The sequence below is a fragment of the Lates calcarifer genome, linkage group LG2, assembly GCF_001640805.2.
Source record: "Lates calcarifer isolate ASB-BC8 linkage group LG2, TLL_Latcal_v3, whole genome shotgun sequence".
NCBI classification, from domain to species: domain Eukaryota; kingdom Metazoa; phylum Chordata; class Actinopteri; family Centropomidae; genus Lates; species Lates calcarifer.
This window is the reverse complement of record NC_066834.1, coordinates 8031220-8056536: the sequence shown is the minus strand read 5'-3', so window position 1 is coordinate 8056536 and position 25317 is coordinate 8031220. Positions and strand designations below refer to the sequence as shown.

At 39.4% G+C, this 25317-nt stretch overlaps 1 protein-coding gene across 1 annotated transcript in view; it reads right to left on the bottom strand.

The window, feature by feature from the left end:
- The window catches only part of LOC108887872 (E3 SUMO-protein ligase PIAS1), a 55366-nt gene that overhangs the window by 8025 nt on the left and 22024 nt on the right, over window positions 1-25317 (bottom strand). Inside the window, exons 2-12 of the mRNA XM_018683532.1 lie at window positions 21327-21822; window positions 6934-7018; window positions 6689-6827; window positions 6434-6568; window positions 5512-5617; window positions 4569-4642; window positions 4117-4277; window positions 2913-3049; window positions 2365-2596; window positions 1513-1652; window positions 59-99 (exon numbers count right to left, since the gene is read on the bottom strand). Coding sequence (XP_018539048.1) covers window positions 59-99; window positions 1513-1652; window positions 2365-2596; window positions 2913-3049; window positions 4117-4277; window positions 4569-4642; window positions 5512-5617; window positions 6434-6568; window positions 6689-6827; window positions 6934-7018; window positions 21327-21822 — 1746 coding nt within the window. The remainder of the gene's footprint in view (window positions 1-58; window positions 100-1512; window positions 1653-2364; window positions 2597-2912; window positions 3050-4116; window positions 4278-4568; window positions 4643-5511; window positions 5618-6433; window positions 6569-6688; window positions 6828-6933; window positions 7019-21326; window positions 21823-25317) is intronic.

Here is a 25317-nt window from a genome sequence, read left to right as displayed (position 1 = left end):
GAAAGTGATTTATCTTTTGAATTCAGCATCTCCATATAATGTGACTCACTGTACGTACCTGATGATTGTCGCCTTGAAGAAAAGAGAAGAAGTTCAGTTCTGGAAATCAAGTACAGGCAGAGTCAGTGGTGAATAAGAACAACAAAAAAAGCAATGTTCAATTCAATCTAAGATATTACATAAGACTCTGCTATTCTGACATTTAACTACACAAAATCTGTCCAGAGAGATGAAGAACATTAAGGTGTAGCTTCATCCAGCGTCCTAAAATTCAACCGTTTCTGTCTGGTGTTGTTGATAGTCACTGCCTCTAATCTAGAATTGGACACTACTTATCATCTTTGGCTTCTCTGAATTAACAGTGAATATTATTTCATCGCAGAAACTCCTTTCAGCATAAAAAAAATTCAATCAATTCTTATATATTAGAAAAAAACTATTGTGCCAACCATTTTGAGAGGACTGGATGTGCTTCGGAAAACAAACTCTCTCAGTCTACCAGACTTTGGCAACATCTCATTAATTAAACATCTTGGAGAGAAACTTTCTACACCTTTGTAACATTTCACAGTATCACATAAAAGTGAAAGCTTTTAAAGTGAGTGAACATGTGTGCAGGATCTGGGTGTGTTAGGTTGACGTGGCAGGATTATCTAGACTCCTCCTTGCCTTTCCCCCTGTTTTCCCCTTCGTCTTTTTTCCTTGTTCTGGTTCCTGATGTTACAGTTTTATTTTCTTTCTTCCTCTATGTACTGACTGAATATTCTGTGTATACAGAATTACAGTTGTTAAACTAAGCAACAACTGATTCATTATCATCTGTTTTGCTCAATAAAAATACAAGAAAAAAATGCAAAATATCAACAAAAGTCAACATCACAGACGCAAATACATAAATGTTTTTAAGTTAATAAAAGCTGGAGGCATATTATACTGTTGGAGAAGTCTAATAGTATTCTCTACCAGAAGAATTTTATAAAAAATAAGAGAAAAACTAAGTGAGAATAAAAGTCTGTTGTCTTTGACCTCTTAAATGTTTCTGATTAAAGCAGAGTTCCTTAATAATACGTTTTCCACATGGTATGACTTTATCACACTTTATTTATCTGCTTGTTCTGACCCTTTATGAAGCCACTGTAATGATATTTATGACTTTTATATGTATATGTAAGTCTACAAGACATGCACCATCAGTTGGCAGTTTATTAGATACACCTAGCTAAAACTAATGCACAACAGTTGTGCGGTAAATCCTGTTCAGTTTGTGTTGAAATTGTTTTACAGAGGTGTTAATTCAACATTATGGTGTTTTGGAGGCTACATTTGGGTGCTGAAGAATTATATTGTATTATACAGACAGGTATTTCTGTTATTATTAATGTAAAGATGGGGCTGCTTGTTAAAGGATGAAGTAAATACAGCCAGTTTTAAATAAATGTATTATGTATATGAATGTTATATTACTTTTAATTCATTCCTAATAATTGTGAGTCAGTGCATGTTTGTCATTACCTGACAGGTCATTGGGGGTGTGGTAGTAGGGTCTGTAGTCTTGGATAAGTGGAGGGACAGGAGGGATGTAGCTGGTGTCCATCGCTGGCATGCTGGGAGTACGGCTCACAGGAGAGGCCTGGTGGTGCAGGTTCAACACTCTGAAGGCAGAAACAGAGGAAGAGTTTTAGAGATGAAGAGGTAACAAAACCATTTAATTTATAATTAGGCTTTTTATTCCATGTCATATTTATCCGGTAAGACACAGGGCTGGCTGTCTACTCCACTGAGCTTGAAACACAAATCTCTGAACAATAACAGTCAGGACTCATTAAAGCCAAATGAAACAGCAGCAGCAGTTTCTACACAGACACACATAATGAATTTTAATTTGACAGAAAATGTGGCTGTTAAAGTTTCAAGGGGCCTGGATTCAAATATGGTATGTTTTTCTTTGCTGAAAGTTAACCAAACCTTCCTGATCCTGAGAGGTTTGGCAGGCATTTAATTGTATTTTGACAGTTTATATACATGTGGAATTACAAATGGCTAAATGCTAATTCTCTGCTTGTGATGAAAATGGAACAGATTTAGCTTTGTTGTTTTGGAAAGTCACCCAAGTGTAGATCTATACATCAATTCTAACTTTCAAAAATGAGTTAAGACACAAATGATTTTCAGTCAGCACTCTCAGCTGTTGACTGTGAGTGCTGTTGATGTGGAATAGTAAAACACACTTTAGTGTTTGAGTGCAAAACTCATGAATCATTTAACATCTAGATACATGACTACCCATGCAAGCAGCTAAAATGAGCCTCACTTCTACATTTAATGAAACCGAGTGTGGAGGTGAAATAGCAGTTTATGTCTGACCCTTTGTTGATGATAGGTGGCGAGGTCGGGGACATGGAGGGACACGCTCTTTTGGCTGGGGGAGGCAGTGGTGGCAGCGGCGGGGGCGGTGAGTCCTGCCCTTCGTCGTCCGAGGAGCTGTCCAGCGTCAAGTCGATCACCTCCACTTTCTTGCTGTTGCTGCTGTCGCCACCACCGTGGCTGGACGACGAGGAGCTCCGCTGATCTGAGCCTGTGGACGTCCGACACGAACCTGGACAGCAGCAGTGACAGACATGTTTATGATCTTTAAAAACAAAGAATGCTCAAATGCACACACACTGGTCTAATATGAGATACAGCATGTTTGTTACTATGGAGACAGGCAGTTTACTCAGAGGTATATGATTGATGCTTCACCAAATTAACAGACAATGCATAGTGGGAGGGGATATAAATGCACCTTCTCTATTCTTGCCATGTCTCTTAAATCCTGATTTTATTACTTCCAGCCTTCATGCCTTTTCATTTAAACCTTTGTGTTTCTTATCCCACCATGCCCCCCATTCATCCCTTATGCCCCCTCTCACCATCCAGCCCGTTGTTATAGGAAGCAGAGGAAACCTCCTGCACTTCCTTTTTAGACCTCATGGGGGCCCAGCTGCCATCCTCCTTAAACTGGATCTCATCACAGTCCATGCAGCTGTTGAGGATCTCCACGAAAAGCCTAAGAGCAAACACACACGTCATATTCAAACCCATCCAAAATGTACACAGATGCCCAGAAACTGGCATTTTTTTTAAAACAAAAGACCTTCCACTATATACTCTGAGACAGGAAACCCACTCAACACTGTGCTGTAAAGGTCTCTCTGCATAGAACTTCATGGAAACACAAAAAAATGTAGACTGAGAAGACTGACTAAAGTAGACTAAAAGGTTTTAATGAACATTTCTGACACATTTTCTAAGTGACCCAGAATTTCTGCTGTGCATCCAAGCTGACTTTTAAACTTTTAGGAGCCACCTTTCTTCAGAGCCTACAGGATGTTCATATACATTTTTCTTGTTTCTGTGAAACACTAGATTTTGAGATGACTGTATATAAATCAGTTACAGACAGGCGCAGTTGGCCCATGGCCCACTTACTGTACTGAGACTAAAAGCTTACAAGATAAAACTGAAGGCTTCAGTTAAAAGGTAGAGAGAAGACCCTGAGTTGAGATTTTTTTTTGTCAAACTATTTTTTACAAGATTAGGAATAAACTTATATGGCGAACTGCTTATTTCACTGCTTTGTTCCTCCTTTGGGGGACTTGGTTTCTCATCCAATGAGCTAACTTGCACTCTTTTTCAGAATTGAATAAGAAGATTGAAACCACTCCCATTTTTGTGAAAATTAGGCTACAGCCAGCAGGTGGTTAGCAACAGAAACAGAGGGACAGAGCTATTCTGTGCAAAGGTGACAAAATCCACCTAACATCAACTCAAAGACTCACTGACTAACATGTTATATATCAGCTGTTAAATCCATAAAAAAAAGACATTATGGTTTTCACAGAACGTTATCTGTTGACTCTGAGCAAGAAAGAAAATTTCCCAAAATGACAAACTACTCCTTTAAAGGTTTTTCATGCTCAAAAACTAGGGTTGACTGGAGGAAATAACTGCTCAAGTTATTAATATTAATAGTAACCATGTTCAGGTTACTATTTGCTTTTTTCCTGAACTTTGTTTGCACTGTTTTCTTAGAGGTTACACAGGTCATCTGTAGGTGATGGTCAGGTAAGTTACCCGTCGATGATGAGGTGTTCATAGGGGGCCTTCTTGTCACAGACAGGACAAACCCAGGTGGGCTTCTTCTCATTCATCTGGATGTAGAGTGTAGCATCAAAGCACTGCAGGTGCGAGCATGTCAGTGCCCGGCATGGGATCATCAGCCGCATCTTCCCCAGCTGCACAATGTGCACAGACATGTAGTCAGGGCACGAAGATGACACATACAACAGGGATAGCAGGTATACGGGAGGCATAAATATCATAAGCATTCCAAACCCACATGGAAAAGACACATGATAGGGGTTGAGAAGGAGGATCATGCATACAGCCAGGAGTTATGTGCATGAAGACATGTTGAGTCACACACAAAGATGAGGAGAAAAACAAAAGAATGGACAGACATGTTTGGGCATGATTGTGTCTCTAAACACTGCCTTAAATTCATAAAGAGCGGGGAGTATGTTTACCGGGCAGAGCAGCGACACTCGAAGGCTGGTCGTGGCTATTTCGCTGTCTGGGTCTGCTGTTAGCTTCTCTTTGACTGAGGAACAGAGGCAAAACACACACACACACACACACACACGCGCACACACACACACACACACACACACACACACAAACACGTCAGTGGCTGAATTTCTTCTTACAGACTCAATTTCTCATTTCCGACTGCAATGCCTTTAATACTTATTTCAAACCAAGGTCAAGAATGACGCTTCTCATGCTGTATGGGGCTGACCAAATCCCCTCTGCACTTGAATCCTGTTATTCCACTTCCCTTACCTTATAAAATATATGCAGATGGATACATAATAACATATTGTGATTCATAATACAACGCTTCCTCATTTGAAATGGGACACAATGCAGCCATCTGACTGGGTGAAAACCTTATCAAGAAAGACTAAAGTAAGGCTTTCTAACTCATAACAGAGTTTCATACCTTGAAAGTATTATTCATTCCCACCCAAGATAAAAAGTTATGGAGCAGAAAACACCATCTTCTTTAAATTTGCTCATCAGTCGAGACATCACATGCATTCAATATATACTTGATGAAAAAGAAGAAAAATTATGAGGCTAATACACATACGAACAAGCTGTTTGTGAAGCCAATATCTGAGTTGGGTTTCGAAGGCCATAGACACACAGGTAAGTCAGATTCATAGTGGTGAATATGATGCAACAATTTTTTGTCCCAATACCTAATCTCAGGGCATGAGCTGATATTGATTCTAGATCTTCAGAAAAATATGTATACATCACCCTTTTTATGTATGATAACATGAAGGCAGAGACTGCTGCAGAGCAACAAATTGAGCACCTTTCTGTGACTGAATGATACATTCACTTCATAAGGTCAATATTAGCCCTGATACAGATCTGGCATCACCGCATGACAGTCCTTACTGAGTGCCCTGGAGTGGTCTGGGTTTCTGATGCCTTTTGCCCGTAGTCTCTGTAACAACACTGTGGACGACTGCTGCTTCACCAGGTACACTGCCATGGAGTAACTCTGTGGACACACAGGAATTCATACGATAACATAATTAGGAATGTGACACTTAAAATCCCACAAAGAGACAGTTTTCTAGTCTGAGATTGTGGGCGAGCTATAGAGACACTCTTTGAACAGTATTACTTATGATAACTTCACCAGAGTCAATCCCACTACTACTGCTAATGTATGCTCAGTTATGTGTGAGGGGCAACAGAAGGAAATAAGAACTTGGATATATATATAATATATAATATAAAAGAACTGGATTGTAAATATGTACTTCAGTTGTGAGATGGTTCCTTTACTGCCCTCTACTGCCTGTCTGCAGATGGTGTGTCAGGCCTATTTCAAGTCAAATTAACTGATTTATTTGTTTCATTAAAAGCTGATTTTATCAATAACTGTGCCCTCAGCCATCACTCAGCCTGCATTTTGACAACTCAAGGTCATATGGATGGCCTTTCCCTGAGGTTCTGCATTTATTCTTTCTGACTTTTTTTTTTTGATGATTTAATGCTTGTGTAAGATTTTTGGCTGCAAGACCCCAGTGTGGTGGAAATTCCACTTCCTAGGCTTCAGACTGCACCCCACACCCTTGCATACATTGCACACATAACCATTTAACAACACAAGAAGTGTTGGCAATTGGTCAAGGTTGAATTTAAAGTTAGTATATACAGTGTAATGGAAGAGTGCTTTAAGTCACACAGACGCAAACAAATCAAATCTGAACCTTCTGCAAAAAACTGGCATCTTACTCAGGATTAACAAGGATTTTTATGAACTCAACGACTTCTTTAAGCTCCAGTTGCGTAAGGCTTTGGTTCTTACCCTTCCAATCTCAGCGGTCCACGACACCACAATGGTATTGGGGACTGTGGTGGACAACCTGACCAGTGAGGTAATGTTGATGGGCCGGCTGGGCCGCTTGGGCTCTACACCGTTTTTGGTTGGAGGAAGATAACCCTGGATAATGGAAATGGATATTAGAAACAGGTTTCGAGGTTTAAAGTTTTCACGTCCAGCGTCACAAAAAAGGCAGCACGTTTTGCTGGCTGATTGTATGGTTAATTCAGAGCTCCTCACCGGCAGGTTACATGGCTTCCCGTTGACTTTCACACACAGATTGGGTGGGAAATGGTCTTCCTGAGGACAGCTTGTCTCTGACAGGCAAAACCGCAACTGGACTTGAACTGAGAAGTCACATTTGGTCCCCGAGATGTCCCTTTGGGTACAGACACAAGTTAATCACCACACATCTGCAGAAACCATGTACACTTATGACTTATTCATAAACCATTCAGCATCCTGCACTGACAGAGCGGCCTTACATTGAGCTGCTGATCTGCTGGACTTGCTGTGGTGTTAATGCAAAGGCGAAACATGTCTCCTGAAACCGCTGGCTGTTGTCTGAAGCTGCAGAGAAGAGAGAGAAAGAGGAAGGAAGGAGAAAAATTGTTAATAACCAGGAAAATAAGAGGAAAATGCTCTCCCTCCCAACTTTTATATTACAAATTTTAACAGTGACAAAATCCATGCCAGTTTAAAAAAAAAAAAAATTAGTGACCCTCAGACACCGAGATCAGGAAGACCAAACCTCTGCAAATAAGACAGAGCAATATGATATACAGTGAAGTACAGTAAACCACTGTTTTGAGGCACAAAAAAAGAGTAAAATATAGAGAGAAAAGGCGAAGAAGGGTAAGCACGGCAGTGTATCAGTGGGCATCTCTTGCACCTTGTTTGCATGAAATTTTCAAAAGCTAAAAAACACCTGGACGTCAAAACCACATCACCTCACACAGAGGTGAAGACAAGGAGGAAAATGTATGTGTGTGAGCTCTATTTATAGGCCCACCCACAGGTGCTGGGAATAACTGGTGCCACTAATCCAGCCCCCATTAAAGAGACAGCAGGTTCACAGAGGAGAGAAAAGTTTGTGTGTACATGTTAGCAGGAGGTTAGCCTGAAACAACGAGGTACAAGGCTTCAAATCTCAACATTTTGGGGAAATATGCTCGTTTACTTTCTCTCTAAAAGTTAGATGAAAAAATCCACACCACTCTCACGTCTGTGCACTTAGTATGAAGCCGCAGGTGGGAGGCGATTAACTTAGCTTAGCATAGCATAAAGACCTGACTGGAAATAGAATACCTAATTTTAGTATGAGGTATGTACTGGAACTATTTTTGATGAACAACATTTTATGCATTTGACAAAAAATATAAGTAAGGTTAATAATGAACCTCCAAAATCAGTTCAAACAGTAAAGTATACTATCTATAATAAGTCTCTCCTTCCTCATTTTAGCAAATGTAGTGCTAGCATGCAAAGCAAAGCATATTGATAGTTTCATCTGTGAAGGGGGAAAAAAAATCATATAACGTACATACACGCAAACTCCTGTCCACCAACTGGAGTCATTCATGCCACATCATTTTACTGCCAAATTTGCAAATATTTGTAGACTTGCAGTAACAATGAGGGGTGTAACAAAGAAAGAGTTGCACAAAATACTGAAGGAAAAGGTTTTGTTTCTAAGCTGAAACCAGCTAAAATTTTCTCCACTGAGCAAAAACTTTTAGTCTTCACCACCAGAGTGCTTTTCACACTGGTGAGTAAGTATTACAAATCATAACCACCGTTACAACACTGTGATATTTTATGCCCTTTGTGTGTATGTCACATTTTGTGAAACATAATTACTGTATCTCAGTGGAAATCTTTTGGCCTTAAGGCTGTGTAAATCAGAGGGGATGATGAGTTAAAGCATTACCTATCATGAATCATGATTGTTGCTTTAATTACTTGAGGCAACATTGAACTGTCAGTGAGTGACAGCTGTGCAGGCATGATCAGACATGCATATGCAAAAACACACACACACACACACTCAGCAGGATAAAGCACACAGAGGTAATTTCTTTCCACGTGGGGTGTTGAGGGGGACAAAGTCTACAGTTCCTGTGGATGACTACTGGGCCAATCATGTTCCTCCTCTCATCAGCCTTTCAAACAGGCATTTATTTTCACAGCAATGAACCATCTTACCACCCACATGGTATATAATTTGTGTACCATGTATTTATTGTATGTTTCTGTTCCTGTATCTGCTGAGTGGCAGCCTATGTACTGCAGAACAAAATCATATGCACTGAGTGTGCTTTCGAACAACAGTCTTCCTCCTCTCCGGGCACATCGACTATAAATAGAAACTGCTCTCTCACTCTGTCCTTGCTTGCTCTCTCTCTCTCTCTCTCTCTCTCTCTCTCTCTCCATCACTCTATAACTCACTCTCTCTCACTCAGTGGCAGTGGATTTGTTTCTGGTGTTTCAATGTGTGTGGTTAGGAGAGATATGAGAAGGGTTGAAATGAGCTTTGATTGATGTCTTCCTCTCGCTATCACACTCACACACACTCACACACACACACACAGTTACTTTTACCCCCATGTGCACACATGGCTGTTTCTTTAACTCTAATGGTTTAAGATACACAGTGTTTGACTTTAACTTTATGATGTTTTTCTTTGTCTGACACATTGTGATATTAAAACTGAGGCTAAATATGGGACCATAATATTTTTCTGGTACCGACAGATGCTTTTCTGTGGCAGAAGTCTTAAGCATTGAAAACTGTAAAGTACTGAAACCTGCCTTTAAATACTCAGAAATGAAACCTGTTCATGACTAGACAGGATCTCATTTAAATCATAATGTTGCAGAATGTATACTTTATTTTATTTAGACAAAGATCTTGTATGGCTGCTTATGCTGGACAACATTTAGAGGAATAGTTTTGGTAAATGAGCCTTTTTGCTTTCTTGCAGAGAGTCAGATGAGATGATTAATAACACTCTAATATTTGTGAGTTAGATATGAAGCTACAGCCGGCAGATTGTGAGCATAAAGACTGGAAACAGAGGGAAACGGCTTTTCTAAAGCCCATTAATCAACATGTTAGATCTTATTTGTTTAATCCACACAAAAACCAAAGTAACTAGAATTGCCGCATTGTGGTTGTTTGCGTCCATCAACAAGTCAAGTTGTAGGAAATATGCACATGTATCACAATCTGCCTGTCTGTTCCTGAGTTATGGTGTTGAATGATGTCCAGAAAAGTGTTTTTGCAGGACATTATGATGTCATCCTAAAAATAATAATTTTCTCATTTGTCTGAACCTTTGTCATAATTACTGGTTGAAATTCTAAAGTTATGGCCAAAAATGTGTTTTTCTTTGGCTTGTAACCGCCAAAGACTTTATGGTGCTACCCTACACAGTTTACAATTTGCCATGCTGCACATGAAAATTGTTTCAGAAGGAAAAGTTGACATGTGCAAAACTCTAAATGGAGTCAATATACATTGAAACTATAGCATGAATGACTGGAAGTTCAGGATTTAAACTGCTGCTACATTATGAGACTGGTGCTTTGTGAACCTCCGTGTTGCTGGGTGAATGTGATTGCCAGAACAAACAGTGGTTCTGTGATCACTTTCTGAGATAAAGGGATGACAGCAAGAGGCCAACAGATTTGGTGGAATGTGATTTTGTAAATGAGTCTGCAAATGTTGGCAACATGTTGACGATATATGTGTGTATGTGTGTGACTATGCAACTTATCCTCTGTGTGAGAGGAAAATGAACTGAGAATCTTCCCGAAAGTTTGTCATAACATGAAATAAATAGACAGATATAAATATAATATTTAACAGTGAAAGCCAAAGGTTAGGAAAATAAAATGGTTAAGGTTTGAAATACAAAATAACTTCTTCTGATGCTCCTTGTTTAAGTCATTTCTCCTTCTGTTTTAAAAGTGTTGCACAAGTCAAAAATCTAAAATTTTTTGCTTTTTACCAGAATTAAGTTGACTACATCACATACAGAGTAATTTCAATAAATGAAGTCTCTACTTCACTCCACTGAGAGAAGACTAAATTAATGATGCTGTGAGCAGAATTGTAATTACTGTTATTAAGCACATTTCTGCCACTGCATGTAATCTTATTTCTGCTTAGTGGTGCTTATTAGAATATGAACATTAATAAATCACTGGGACATTAATTTTGAGACACAAGCCTAATTACAATAAATAAATAAGAGCTTCTATCAGCGTAGATCTCCAAGCATGTATCATGGAGTACGGAGAGCTCATGCTAACTAAACTAAATCACAGCTGATGACACTTCGCTGTCTGGTTTAAGGTGCAGCCGCCAGAGTAAAGGAGGTGAACTGAGGTGACATTTCTACGGGTATAAAGTGGATATTACAGAGTTTATGAAAAAGAAAAAGTTCTTTCCAAGTTGTCTTGACGTGATCTGAGTTGAAAATAAGGACACACTTCTTTGCAGGCTGTGATGGACTGTTTAAAATAAACCCAGCTGTTTACAAACCTTGACTTATCTGTCAGGAATTGTTATACGCATTATCAGGAACCTAAGAGTGCACACTGAGAAGGAGCCATGGTTCAGTGACTGTATGGCATGAAAACCTGCAGACTCTCTGTCCTTCAAGGGAGATGGTTTGAGTGTTTCAGACCCCTGCTGTACCTGCCACTATACGGCATTCACATTATTTTAGCATGTAAAATGCATGTGTTGGAAAGACAGATGGTGGGAAGGGTAACAGATGGCAAAATTACCTCTAATGGGTTGATGTTTGCAGTGAATACATAACATAAGGACAACCCAGAGTGTAGTGTCAGCTGCAGTTTTTAGGTATCATATATAAAAACTACACTGAGAGGTTTTGTCCTCCTAAATTAGAGCAAATAATTGTTAATCGATAGTGAAAATACTCGTGAGTTGCAGCCCAAGTTTGTAGTGCTGTTAAATTGTATGTGGTTATACTGAGTAGTGTTTCTAATAATTATTTTACTCTAACTGATAGAAATGGGGAGGACAAAATAGTAGAAACGGCTGTCAGTATAACACAATGCAATTCAGTATTTCCTTGTGGTGGTGGGTAGTGCTGTGTTCCATGTGCATGCAGACACTCATACAGTTTAGAAGGGTTTAGTGTAACCCAGATCATTTTCTGCAGCTGCAATTTACAGATGTCCTCTAAACGCCTCGCATGCAGACAATCAGTAGATACTACAATTTACCAATGTTCCCTAAACGCCTCAGATTTAGGCTATGGGTACATGGAAGCTAGGCAGCTGCGCACAGAGGAGCCTCTAGTTACTGCAGCACACAGAACTCGTTAGTTTAGGTAGTTTGAAAGGAGTGAAATAAGGTGAAACTGAGTGATTTTATTGACCTGGGAAAGCTGGCCAAGTAGAGCCTGTGTGTGGGAAATGCTAACACCAAAAACTCAGGATTTAAAACGAAAAACCTCTCCAAAGATGCTTTGATCAAGACTGAACATTACTACACTGATTAAAATAGGATTTATTACAGGGCTGCTGTATTAGACTGCATTGGTTTCAGCTGGGTGTAACTTCTAAAGTGGAAACTGAGTGTGCATTAGACAAAGACACCTTTAAACATTTCAGAAGCCACTATCACTTACATACAGTTACATACAGTTTTGAAGTAGTACGATTTTGTCAATCTCAGTTAAGAAAGAAGACGCTGTAGGGGAAAACTCTGATACTTAAGTGATGAATGAAGGCAACCACAGACTATCATTACTGGCCACATAGGGACGAAGGAAACAAAATGCTTGTCATCTTCATTTTGAGGTCTGACATAAATTCTCTACACACACTGAAAAAAACTTTAATCTGAGAGATAAAACAAGTTCTTGTGCCCTACACATTTATGTGTGCACATAACTGTTTTTATGAGCCAGTTTGGTCACATCTGGTCTCAAGGCACTCGTTACATTACAGAGAAATTTTTCTACATTTTCTCCTACATCTACACCGAAACTCAGCTGCATTATAGTATTTCATAGTGGAAATATGGGGGAAACTACAGACAAGCCCACAGGTGGCTATTGACGCCTACTAGTATGAAACATATGAATATTCTCACAGTGCTGATTGTGACTCTATAGTAAGCAAAAACCTAGAAAACCCTTTCTGGTTCTGGGTTTAGTTCTGGTTTGAAGAGAAGATGTGTGAGCTAAGCTACAGAGAATGTGCTCAGCTCTATAGCCTTTCTCCAGCACAACAAAGCCCAGCTGGAGTTTATTAACTTGTTAGTGGTGTTGCTACTTTTTCTCTGTTTGGTACACCGCAGGCACACACACGCACAGGCACACACACAGAAAGACAGCCACATATACACGCACAAACACAACATAGGGCAACATTCACGGGCTGAACAAAGACAAAAACCCTTTCAGCATCAGTCAAATTCAAAACTACAGTGCTAGAAGGATCTGCAACAAAAGGTCAGATCTGGGTGTTGCACCCACACTGACAACTGAAAACTTTCCAGAAGTGTTAACTTCCTCTCCCCCCAACTGCAGTGATTACCCTTTAGTATCTCCATAAGGGCGTTATACAGTTACATATTGACAGGGCTCATTAAGGCATTCCAGTGTGCTTACAGGACTGCTAACGCCAGTATTTAATTTTCTCAGTCTGGCAGCTGGCCCTGCTATCCCTATCAATGTATATAATGCGGCAGGCATTTCACAACATCTCTTGAGCTGGCTTAATGCAAAATATGCCACGCCTACATGAGCATATCATGAAACACACCAAGAGCAACGCTAAATGTTTAACAGAGGATAACAGTGTTGCTTATGTTTAAAGTCAGATAAAAGAGTTACAATCAGGGTTTGGGTCTCTCAGGCAGCTAGTGGGGACGATGACGATGATGCACCAACTCTGCTTCGAAGTAAATAATGCTGGTTTAATAGGCTCTGAGAGATGGAAGCCATTTTGTGCAGTGTGTTTACAGTTCTGAGCAGCCGGGGCTCCTTTTGTTGATGTTCATTTGTTGTGAGGAGGCTGAGCTGTTTACAGCGAGAAAAAGATTTTGCTCTGGATCATTCTGAGGTCAGGGTATGTGCTGGTAAACCTCCAGTCGTTGTTGTGATGTTGAGCGAAGAGGTGCTTTATTGGTTTCTATTCTGTGGATGTTCATGTCATTCACAGCTGATAATGTATGTGATATACTATCTTTTCTGATTCACTGAGGACAAGGGTGAGACAAGATGTACAGGACAACTCATTTGCACTGAGTGGTTGCTCAAGGACTGATTATCTGCCCTCATGAGGACTTGAACACAGAGAAAAAAAATCACACCAACATCCTACTAGTTTTAGTTTGGCGCTTTGTGGCCAAAAATAAAATCAAATAATCAAAACAAAAGTGTGTATTCGTCAGTGATTGGTCTGATGTTTACTGTTGCCTAGTACCTCTTGCATGGAGGAGGAGGGATGACGCAGCTGATTTGATCTTTTTATCAAACTTAACAGTAATAGGTCACCTATCTGCTGTTCTCTCTCAGTGATTCATTAATTTGAGATTGATTGTACTCCTCCTGTCTTTCTTGACATTAGGCTGCTGGTAGTTAATCTCAGCACTTCCTACAGATGCTTTCACATTAGAATCCTTAATGGGAAGTGAAGGAGTTTCTGCTTCTGAACCACAGATTCGAAATGAAACACTGGTACCAGCTGACTAACAAAGTAAAGGGGAGCAGATCAGGAAGCAGAATATAGAATTATAAAATATGTGTAATTAGAGATAAAGGCCTGTCTCTAGGGACAACCTATATTAAATAATGGCCTGGGTCTCTTTTTTCTTTTTGGTCTAATTCACTGAAAACATTATCATATAAAATAAGACATATCAGACAATGCCAGGGACAGGAAGGAAGGAAAAGTGGACATGTGCCAAACCCTAATGGAGATTCAACATTGAAACTGTACCATGAACAAGTGGAAGTTTAAGCTGGTGCTACATTATGAGACTAGTTGTTTGTGAACCTTTGTGCGCTATGTTGTACTGGATGAATACCAGTGTGAATGCCGGAACATACAGTGGTTCTGTAATCATTTTCTGAGGTAAATGGAGACCTATAGGTTTGGTGGAATGTGATATCGTAAATGAGTCTTCAAATGTCGGCAACATGGTGATGATATATGTGTGTACGTGTGTTCAGAAACAATGACTGTGTAACTTACCCTTCTCATATTTTGTATAAATGTATCCTGAATCCAAACACATGGAATATCTGTCTCACACATTTTACAATACATTCACTGACAAACTACTACAGGACAAAAACAAATGCCTATAAAAACAGAACAAATACACACCTCTGTGGTTGTGCTTTATATCATGTTACTGCTAGTTACATGTGAAGATTAGAAAGTACCACTTCTAAATCTTGTACAAGCAAGAAAGATGAATTCAGCTTTTGAAATTTAAGAGTTGTTAAAGACACTGAGTATTAAACATGCTCAAATCAAATCATTCAATCATTTTGTGGCAGTATGAGAGGCTCTTGAGCTTTCCAATTTCCCATAGTCCCATGTACTATAATCAATATGGTATATGGGACAAACTAGTTATGCAAATATCACCATTAAATAATTAATTACATTTTTTCATGTGATTTTTTTTAGCTGAGAACACTTAAGTAACTGAGTGGGGATTTGAGGCTTCTCTGCGAAGCTGGTGAGCTAGGGTCTACCCATAGTCGGCAAGTGAGGTGTTTAGGGGACATCTGTAAATCGTAGCTACAGAAAACAACCTGTGTTACACCCCCACCTCCCCCAACCTCTGCATGAATCTCTGCATGCAGATAAGTCACATCCAGCACCACCCACCAGTAAAATTCTCAACCTGTGGAAAACACTGGAAACTGATTATACTACCTGTATTATTTTAGTTAATAAGTTATCATGTTCACAGTAACTGCAGCAGCAGGCAGATGGCACCATGCTGACATGATTCATGTCCTGCCACCAAAGTACACTGTACATACTGCTGAAGATGAACAGGGTATTTTTTCTGGGGCTTTGAAAAAACACTGAATGCAAATATGACTGTGACCTACTGTCTGAATAGGCTGCCAAAAAAAAAAAAAAAAAAAAAAAAATCAGAACAAAGAAATCCTAACGTCTAGTTTTCAGCAAGATTTTCGAGATTCAGTAAATAACAATGAAATCACGGAGTGACTCATCTTCGAAGGAAGCAATGTTTGAAACACTTGATTAAACTGGCATTTTTTTGCACATTATTTCCCCCCAATGTATGAGTATCACAGCAATCTTCCCATGTAACAAGCCATTATGCACGAAACGCTCATCAAACGCAAAATGGGCTTGCATCTTTTTTCCCAGAGATATGGTGATTAAATCATGTATAATGCATGTGCACCACAATGACATCCATAATGAGTAGAGGGGCATAGTTCTCTATGGAGGATGGATAATGATGGAGATGAGAGTGGTAATAAAAGAGTAGCCTGACAGTTGCCCAGTTTATACTGCCAGGGCTGGACTGTGACCCAACTAACCTTTATCCACACAGACTGATAAGACTCAGAGCAGAAAGCACGAGACTGCACAGGAGGCAGGGGGAGGGAGGGATAATGATGGGGAGGGAGAAGAGAAGGGGTGGGGGGTGGGGGGGTGGAGTGAGTGAGGATGGTGTGAGAGAGATAATAACTACATTTACATGCACACAAGAAACCAGGTTACTGTGAGGAATCAGGTTAAGGCAGGAAATCAAAGAACTTGTTTACATGAACTGCAATTTCTCAGTTAGTGGAGATCTGAACGTACACGAAGCTGATCAGTAACCACATTTCTTTCTAACTCCTTTTATCGTATTTGTGAACCAAAGCTGTCATATTTTAAGTTTATTAGTTATATAAGCTGCTGCAGCTTTAAGGGTTTTTAGCATTTGGACTAATGCCGCAGTGAGAGGACTGGATCTGTACTGAAAGAGCACATAATTTTCTTCTTACTGTGCAGGCAAGGCTTTTTTAAATCAAGCTACATTACACACCTTATAATCTTCACTTACAGCATACTTCCATACATTATTGTGTGGGAGAGTGCTGGGAAATGCAATGCAAGTCCAGTTTTCATACAGACAAAACTGCTTACCAAGAACCAACAAACCCACTACTTATTCAATTAAAGGCTTGAAAACTTAGGGACTTAGTAAATCTTAAAATAGTACAGATGGTGCATAAAGACAATAATTTACTGCCTGAAATAGGTAGATAAGCTTTTATTTTCCCAAGAGGAGATTTCTTTTCACATACAGATATTTACACAAAAACATAGACACACATACCCACACCCACACCCATGCACATACACATCCACACCCACACCCACACACACACACACACAGATGAGTCTGGATGTGAACAGCAGTGTCAGTGATGCAGTTTGTTTAAGGCTGCTCTGGCAGAAGGGACAAAACTAACTCTCTTCTATTTTAAAATCCTGCATCTGCAACCAGACGGCAATAAAAAGCATCCAAAGCTTTTAAACAAAAGAATCCAAAACTTTTTTATTTTTTTTCCAACATGAGAAGAATATGCATGTTGAAGAAACTGTTTAAATAACAATCACATTTTGCCCCCTTTAATGACGGCATAAACCTACCCTTGTCCTATGTTGTAATGTCTTCTACTGTACTGTTTTGTTGGCAGTCATTGCCATTTCTTATTAGTCTCTTTTTTTCTTTTATGCTGTCAATTTCCATGTGGGTCTGAATTTTACAAACAACTTCCAGTTCAGCTGTGAAAATTTATCTATTCCAATTTTAGACGAAGGACACACAGAATAAATCATAATCTTTCTTTTCACTGCACTGTCGAAAGTCTGTCATGCACATGTGCTACTCTAAAAATCCTGTTAGAATCCTGGTTAAGCATATACAAAGCCAACAAATCAGCTTTCTCCAGAGAAAAAAACAACAACTAACAAACCAAGAGAGGAGCAAGCAAGTGGGGGGAAGGGAGTCAGACAAAAAAAAGAGAGAGCGAGGGAGAAAGAAACAGGAGGCGAGTCAACAGGAGAAGCAACAACAATGTGGGGGAGAGAGAGAGAAAAAAGAGAGGGAGAGAGGGATTGAACAGTAATCAGAAGATCAGAGAGAAGTAAACAAGTAGAGAGGAGACAGAGTCTGTGAAACAGTGTGGTCAGGGAGTGAGGAGACTGTCTTAAAGCAACAGCAAAAAGAGAATCTTATAGTCTGCCAACGAGGAAGGAATCACAATTAATCAAGTGGTTTCATTACTGCCCTCCATTATTATTAGAATAAAGAGGGTCATCACCCTCTAGCTGCAGCTGAGTTTCATTTTTTGAAGCAAATTCAGTTTGGTGTAATAATGTGCACCATCTTCCTCTGGGTTTTACTTCCTCTCACTCATCCTTTCACTCTCACTGCCTCTCTGAGAGCAATACGATCAACATGCATTATTTATCGGAAAGTGCGTTTGTGTTTTGAAAGTACTGTATGCGCAGCCGTATGTGTGTGTGTGTAAGAGAGAGAGAGAATGATGTGATTCAAATGAGGGGAGGGTGTGTTCTGCGGGCACAGGTGTATGCCTGTGTGATTTCATCACTTTGCATGCAAATGTTAACCGAGGATGGCCATGGAGACAGAGAGAGGATGAAAGAAGGAGGGAGGGAGGGAGAGAAGGAAGGGAAATGTGCAGGAAATGGATAGAGTGAGAATGGGAGAGGGAAGAGGAGAAAGATGGTGTGATGACAGAGCTGCAGGCACTGTGTTTGTACATGCATCTGCAGGCAAATTAATCACGAGATGGTCTCTTACTCCATTAAAATGCTAATGTAAGAAAATCTAGACATTTCCATATATTTGCAATATATCCCAGAGCCCAAAGAGTGTTATTATGTTAAATGCAGGCTGGCTGCTGGATGCACAGCTAATATAATGACAAATCTGACCAAGATAAAGCCAAGATTAAAAGACTTTTAATAAGTAGTAAATTAAAGGGCAGACTGGGTACAAGACATGATACTTAAACGCTGTGTCTTCATGAAATTAGATTCTGGATATTTGGATTATTTTCTCTATCAGCTTCTTATACTCTCTGTGGTGGTGTCTTACATGGACACACTTTTTTCTAACAAAGTTAGAAGCTATTTTACATGAAAGATTTGTGTATTTGCGTGTTTGTCTGCCTTCTTCTCACTGGTTTGAAGTGGGTGGGGCACAGCTGGAAAGACATGATGTCACATACATCTGTGCAACAACCAAGATTTTGTAATATTTCAATGCAAACGATGGCAGTTGGCGGGTTGTTTGTTTATGGTGCTATGAAATCTAATCAAGCCACACTCACTGCCCTTATCAAGCAGATTAGCAGAGGTTTGACTCTTCAAGTCTTGATAAATTATACCTGAAGGGATGTTTTATTTCCAAACTTAAACTGATTGCAGACTTGTCATGAAAATGTAATGGTATAGAGGAAAACCAAGTTATCTGGTTCTCTAAGTTTGTTTTTCTGACAACATTATTACCTGGTTTACCTGTAATCAGTTTTTGTCTAAAACAACACAAAGGGTGAATGGTAAGTTCATGGCCTATGGTAGAAAAAGCTGAGTTAAACAGCTCTCATTACATGCATGTGCAGTTCAACTTAGTGTGATTAAATGCTGAAAGTTTGAAGTTAATAACCTTTGTGGTATATATTTTTTGGGTAACTGAAAATTTCAAGTCACCATTGTCTGAGAAAATGGATCAGTGTTTGTGCAGTCATTTGCCAAACGTAGATTTAAACCCTCAGACTACTAACTCTTCCCCCACATGAAGAGGGAGCTCAGTGGTCGCCATTTTGACAGTGATGATGACAGTGCTGACTTACAATTTTCAATTGTCTGAAACAGAAATACCACCAAGTTTATTAACTTCAAACTCTCGGCATAATATCAAAGAGACTGCACATGTATGTAATGAAAGCCAATATGGGAGCAAAGCTGAGTTTTGTTGAGGCAATAGAGATGTGATGGTGTTGTGAAGAACCGGTGCACAAATGTTTTCTCAGCAGTGCAACAGAGACACAGCTACTGTACTTGGAAGGACAATTTCCCTCAAACATAATAAGTACCTGTACTCTCATCGTTCACTAATGCAGTATCCTAGGAGACACGAGGCTTTGGATAGATAAATACAACACAGCCAACATATGTTGTCATTTGGTCTACATGCAGTGATTCATTTCTATTCATTGGCTCCACACTGATGCAAAATTGGTCTTATAGCTAGAAATATATGCAAACAATTCATCATGTAGCAGCAGTGCTCAACCTACCCAAACAAATTACAGCATTGCAGTCGACATAAATATCCAAATAAGTGCCATTTTTCACCTATAATGTATGCTGAGACCCTATCCAGTGACTGAATGTTTCTCAAAATTATCTTCAGATGCACAAAAAAAAATATATTATTTATATACTTTATATAATATATTTTTTATATACTGGTTTCAAGCTTGTGACTAACTGCAGACTTTCTTGATCATTAATGGAGATCAACAGCTGAGCAAGAACAACCACTGTCAGGTTAAGTATTTGAAGCAGTACAGGAGAATCGGCAAAGACAAATTCTTCAGCTTTTACTTGGATGAATGATGGATAAGGCACCAAATGAATATTTTTTGCTTATGCCTCTTGGGAACCAACTGTGGTCCCTGCCGACTCTGAACTCTCGAGAGAAATGTGCAAATGATATTTTTGCACTAACTTCTCTGTGAACTGTCATCACATTAGCTGGCAGCACAACACCAGGACTGGCAGGAAGCCCTTTTACACAACAGAGGAAATACAAATGTCAATGTTTTCTGTGACTACTGCCATGATTATTAGTATGAGAATAACCTTGCACATAATTCACATCTTTTTATTTGGCATTTTCACATGTATTGAATAGTTTCATGATAAAGATATAGGAAGGAAACAAATGGAGAGAGAGAGCGAGTGAGATGACATGTAATTATGTGTATGGCATGTATTTTATATGGTATGTATTTTAACCAATAGACTAGATCCAATATTTACTTTTAACTAAATGTTGATTAAATCTAACACGCTCAATTCAGCCAACTACATTTTTCACAGGCCACTTGATCTACATACTGATGGTTCTGATTCAGAACTATAACGTTGATGAGCTTAAATTATTGATATGATACAAATTAAAGTTTATTGGGAGAATTTTAGGAGGCGCAATTCTTGATATTGTGTAACATGATCTGCTAGAGAGAACAGGTATCACTCTGAAAAATGTACCATTTTGACTGAATTATTACTTGACATAAATTTCTCACTTTTAGCTCAGCGGGGGACACACCTCATTCATTGCTTAAACTTGTAATATTTTTGTTGCCACTTCAGGGCAGCTGACACAAGTTGTGACCACAACATTTACATACAGTTTTAAAACATTTTAAGTGGATATGGAGAACTTGTTAGCAAACAGTTTGATGTTGTGTTTCTGGCCAACTGGCTAAATAAATCAAAGATTCACTCTCTTTTAGCTCTGCTTTTGGTCACTCCAACTCCTGAGTGAAAATATCTGGCACTTTAGCTACTAAATGCACCACAGTGTTGACCAGCTAGATGAGTGAACTAAAACAACTTGTCTATTACAAAAATCTCTATTATATCCACTTTAAATGTACATACGCTACTTAAAGTGTGAAGATATACAGTCCAAATATTGTGTATATAGAATGATTAAATGTATCCATCTACCATCATTTCCCTTAAACCCAACACCACCTCTCATATAAAAAACACACTCACACACACATTTCCTCACCTAGACTGGTGGGCTTGATGAGTTCGTCCAGCATGTCATAGAAAGGGAGCCTCTGGAGCTTGACATCTGGGTGGACCGGATGCAGCGTGGCTGAGGTGGGCAGGTGGTGTGTCAGCCCAGTCAGCTCATGTTTCCCAGGGCCGAGCAGTGAGAGGGGCAGTAAGGCAGCAGGCGATGGGGCTCCGCCGTGACCAGCATGACCCTCATACGCCAGCTGTGTCAGGCCTGCGGGAAGCGCGGCGCCCCCTCCTCCGACCACTCCAGCTGTGGCTGGGTGGTGTGGTCCGGGCAACGCCAGCTCTGAGTGGGATACCATTTTGGCTGGAAAGCGTCGTCGGTACAGCTCTTTGATCTTCATGTGCACGGCGGGGCTGCAGCCAGCCTTCAGCAGATGCAGTGCCTTGGTAAGCAGCTCATGTTTGCGTCCGTGCTTGTTGCGCCCAGCATAGCCCAGCAGCACCTGCAGCTCCGACACCCGCAGGCTCATCACCATTTGCTGGGATGGGAGAGGGGATGAGAAAGAGGATCAGAAATCAACTCTTTAGATGCAATGCCAATATCAGTTTTTCATGACTGATACAAAACGGTATGTATGTACCAAGGACCAGTACCAGGACCCTGACGTCCATCCATTTTACCTGCTCTGGCATCATCATTGTATTAAAACTGTGTCAACAAATATATCATGTTAAAAAAAGAGAAAAAAATAAAGCTTTTCTATACTTAGAAAACAAACTGCACAACAGGAAATTAAAAACTTCCTTGTGCATAGGACAGTGGCCACATCAGAAAACAACTATCCTATCAGTGCAGAGTATATATCTTGACAGAACCACAGATTTATGAGAGGCCAGAAACCATCTACTACTTTATGTGAATACACTTGGGAGTTTTCCAGGGACAATCAGGGGGAAGTTACTGTAGAGGAAGACATTTGGCTGCTCTGCTAGTCTCTTTGCCAGTGGCCAGACATGAAAAGAAATGGATGGATCGAATTTTAAATGCATTATTTGATATATCTGCATCAATATTTTCTGTCTTTATTAGGCTTGATGCTGGTGTGCTGCCTCTCAATACAGACAAAGGCAGAACTGAGTATCTCCGTACATTAAGTTACCTTAGTTCAGCACAGCTGGCAATTTCCCTCACGGATGTTTTAAAAACTACACTCACACGGTCATTTTCCTCCTGGCAGCATTTCATTCCATAGCAGTGCATACAATGAAAGTCTCAGTTCAAAAACAGTTTGACTGTCTAACCTGAGTCTGAGAACCTGTCAGCTGGATCAGCACCATCCCAATACTACAGACACCGCTGACATTGGGAAGCAGTGCACTCGATACATTAAGTTTTCATCTGTGTTGGAATGAGAAACAACTTTAACCAACAAAAGGATTTTCACCGGCTCAACGCCAGGCTCGATGTGAGGCCGAGGCAATACCTCCCAGGAGGCAGTGGGATGGAGTAGCAGCAGTGAGAGCATGGGAAAAAAGCACTGACTTTAAGTTCAGCTTCAGGTTGGCCAAAACTACACTTAGAAGCACTAGCAGCTCTTCGTCTAACCAGACCAATTGTCTAAATGTATGTAAAACACAACTAAGAAAAGCAAAGTAAGTCATAATCTCAGTGGCTGCAAAGCAAAATATAAAACCTAAAACAAAAGAACTTAGAGAGGCAAATTAAGATTTACATACAGAAATACAACAGCACTTATACATTAGAAATAATGAAAAACTAAACATCTTTGTTCAAAACCATTAAAGAGCTGGCCTTGAGGGGAATGAACCTGAGATCAGGAAACTTTGTTATTTTTTCAGAATTTAATAATCACTCATGGTGAAAGCAAAGAGAGCACAACTTTCTTGAATTAAAATGAAAGAATGGAATTTCTTAGAAGCGAATCAGAGGCATTTTTGTTACTAACAGCTACATACAGTGATTACAGTCTTAGTGTGTTTGAGCAACATATAAAAGAAGACCGACAGACCAAAGAGACCAATACTTTAATATTATTATTTTTTCCATTGTTCTTTGATTGACACAAAGATAAAGAGTCGAGCAAACAAAAAACAGAACAGAATAGTAATACACAAGCTCTTTTATCTATCATCAATCACTAGCATCTATTAACCATGTGGGCAGTATATGGCCTATTATAGCTATGGGACAGACCTTAAAGAAAGCCAATCTTGTATATGCACACTAGCACCAGCTTTGTCTTTCTTTTAACTAACACACACGCCCACTAGTTAAATTTGTAAGCATGTTTTAGACAAACCTCCTGCCTTCATCTCCTTAATGAGAGAGCAGGGATGAAAAAAAAAATCACAGACGGCACACAAACAGACGCCCCTTAAATGACAAAGCACACACAGGGCTGTTAGCACCCAGTGCGTCAGTTACCGTTAGGCTAATCAATTATACATAAACACGGTAGTTATTACGGTTATGTACAGAATATGTCTGGTATAGTATCCACAAAAAGGATTAAACCTTTCCGCCTTGAGTTTGTGTCTTATAATGAGGTACATTCTTCTTGGCTTATTCTGGGGTTCTGCATTCAATTGACATTTAAAATGACTGCTGTGGGCAATTTTTTGTGACCTAACCATACCAGCGGCTTTTTAAACTTGAAAAATGAAAACACAAAACAGGCACAATACAAACAATAACGTTACTGCATAATTATCTGAAAATGCATATCAGATCCACATATCAAAATTAGCATATGTCATTTTGGAAGGAAATAGCCTTTTCCTCACTTATTAGCTTTTGTTTTACTTTCTCCTAGCACTCTTTCATGATCTTTTTTGCAGGACAGAACTAAGGCTTATTCTACTGCTGCCCTACTTTGCTGTAAGTGTTAAACAACCAAAAATAATATCAAAACTACTTTCATTTTCTATCTGAGTGGCCCAGGTGTTACAGAAACCTCTTGTGCTAGTCCAACCACAGACCTGTGTTGTATCAATATAAGTGACGTATTGAGAGTAGTTTGGAAAGGAAGTGAAACCCCTATGTGTCGCAGTTTACTGTAAAACCTGCTCCACTTCTGCACTTCTAGCTTTCAGTGCCCATAAGTGCAGCAAACCAATTATGTGCTTCAAACAGCAGCACAACAGTTGAACCATCTAAAGCCATCCAAAACATCTTGCAGTGAAATGTTCAGCAAAACAAGCCATGGCTCTGTTCTCTAATATGTTCATTTAGATGAGATGCTTTTTAGGATTATGTGACATCAAGAGTAATAAAAGTATATATCTATTCTTCTGTATAAAACAAATAGTGAAATTAGAGACTCCTAAATAGTTTTTGTATAACATGAGAAACAAATTAACAACAAGCACAATCAAATGAAAAAGGTGATGTCTTCAAATGTCTTACAATTAAGGCTGCAACTAATGATTATTTTCACAGTTGATTCATCTACAGATACATGTTGTTTTCTTGATTAATCTCTGAACCACGTTTGACCAACTCTAACAAACAAAGATATTCATTTTACTGTCGTGTTTGATAAAGAAAAGGATAAAATCCTCAGATTCGATAAGATGGAATCAGCAAATATTGTCATTTTTGCTTAAAAATGACTAAATCATTATTCTATTATCAGTCTATGAATTAATCAATTAATCAACTAATTGTTTCAGCTTTAGTTAAACTTATTCAGCTTACTATTACAGGGAAATGAGAAAGCTACCAAATACTCACACCTCAGAAGTTGGAACCAGTAAATGTTTGGGATATTTTGCTTAAAAAATTATTAACACCATGAACTGATATATGATTTTCAGTACAACTGCAGATTAATTTTCTGTCTGTTGACTGACTGATTAAGTGCCTAACTGTTTCAGCTGTACTCACAATAAGTTCAGGTTACAGGATAGCCCAGTTTATGGGGTTGTTCAGTTACTGCATGCAAAGGACCGTTTTAGACTATCTGGGCTCCAGCAGAGCTTCACACTTCTCAATGTGACAGAGCAGAGGCTGC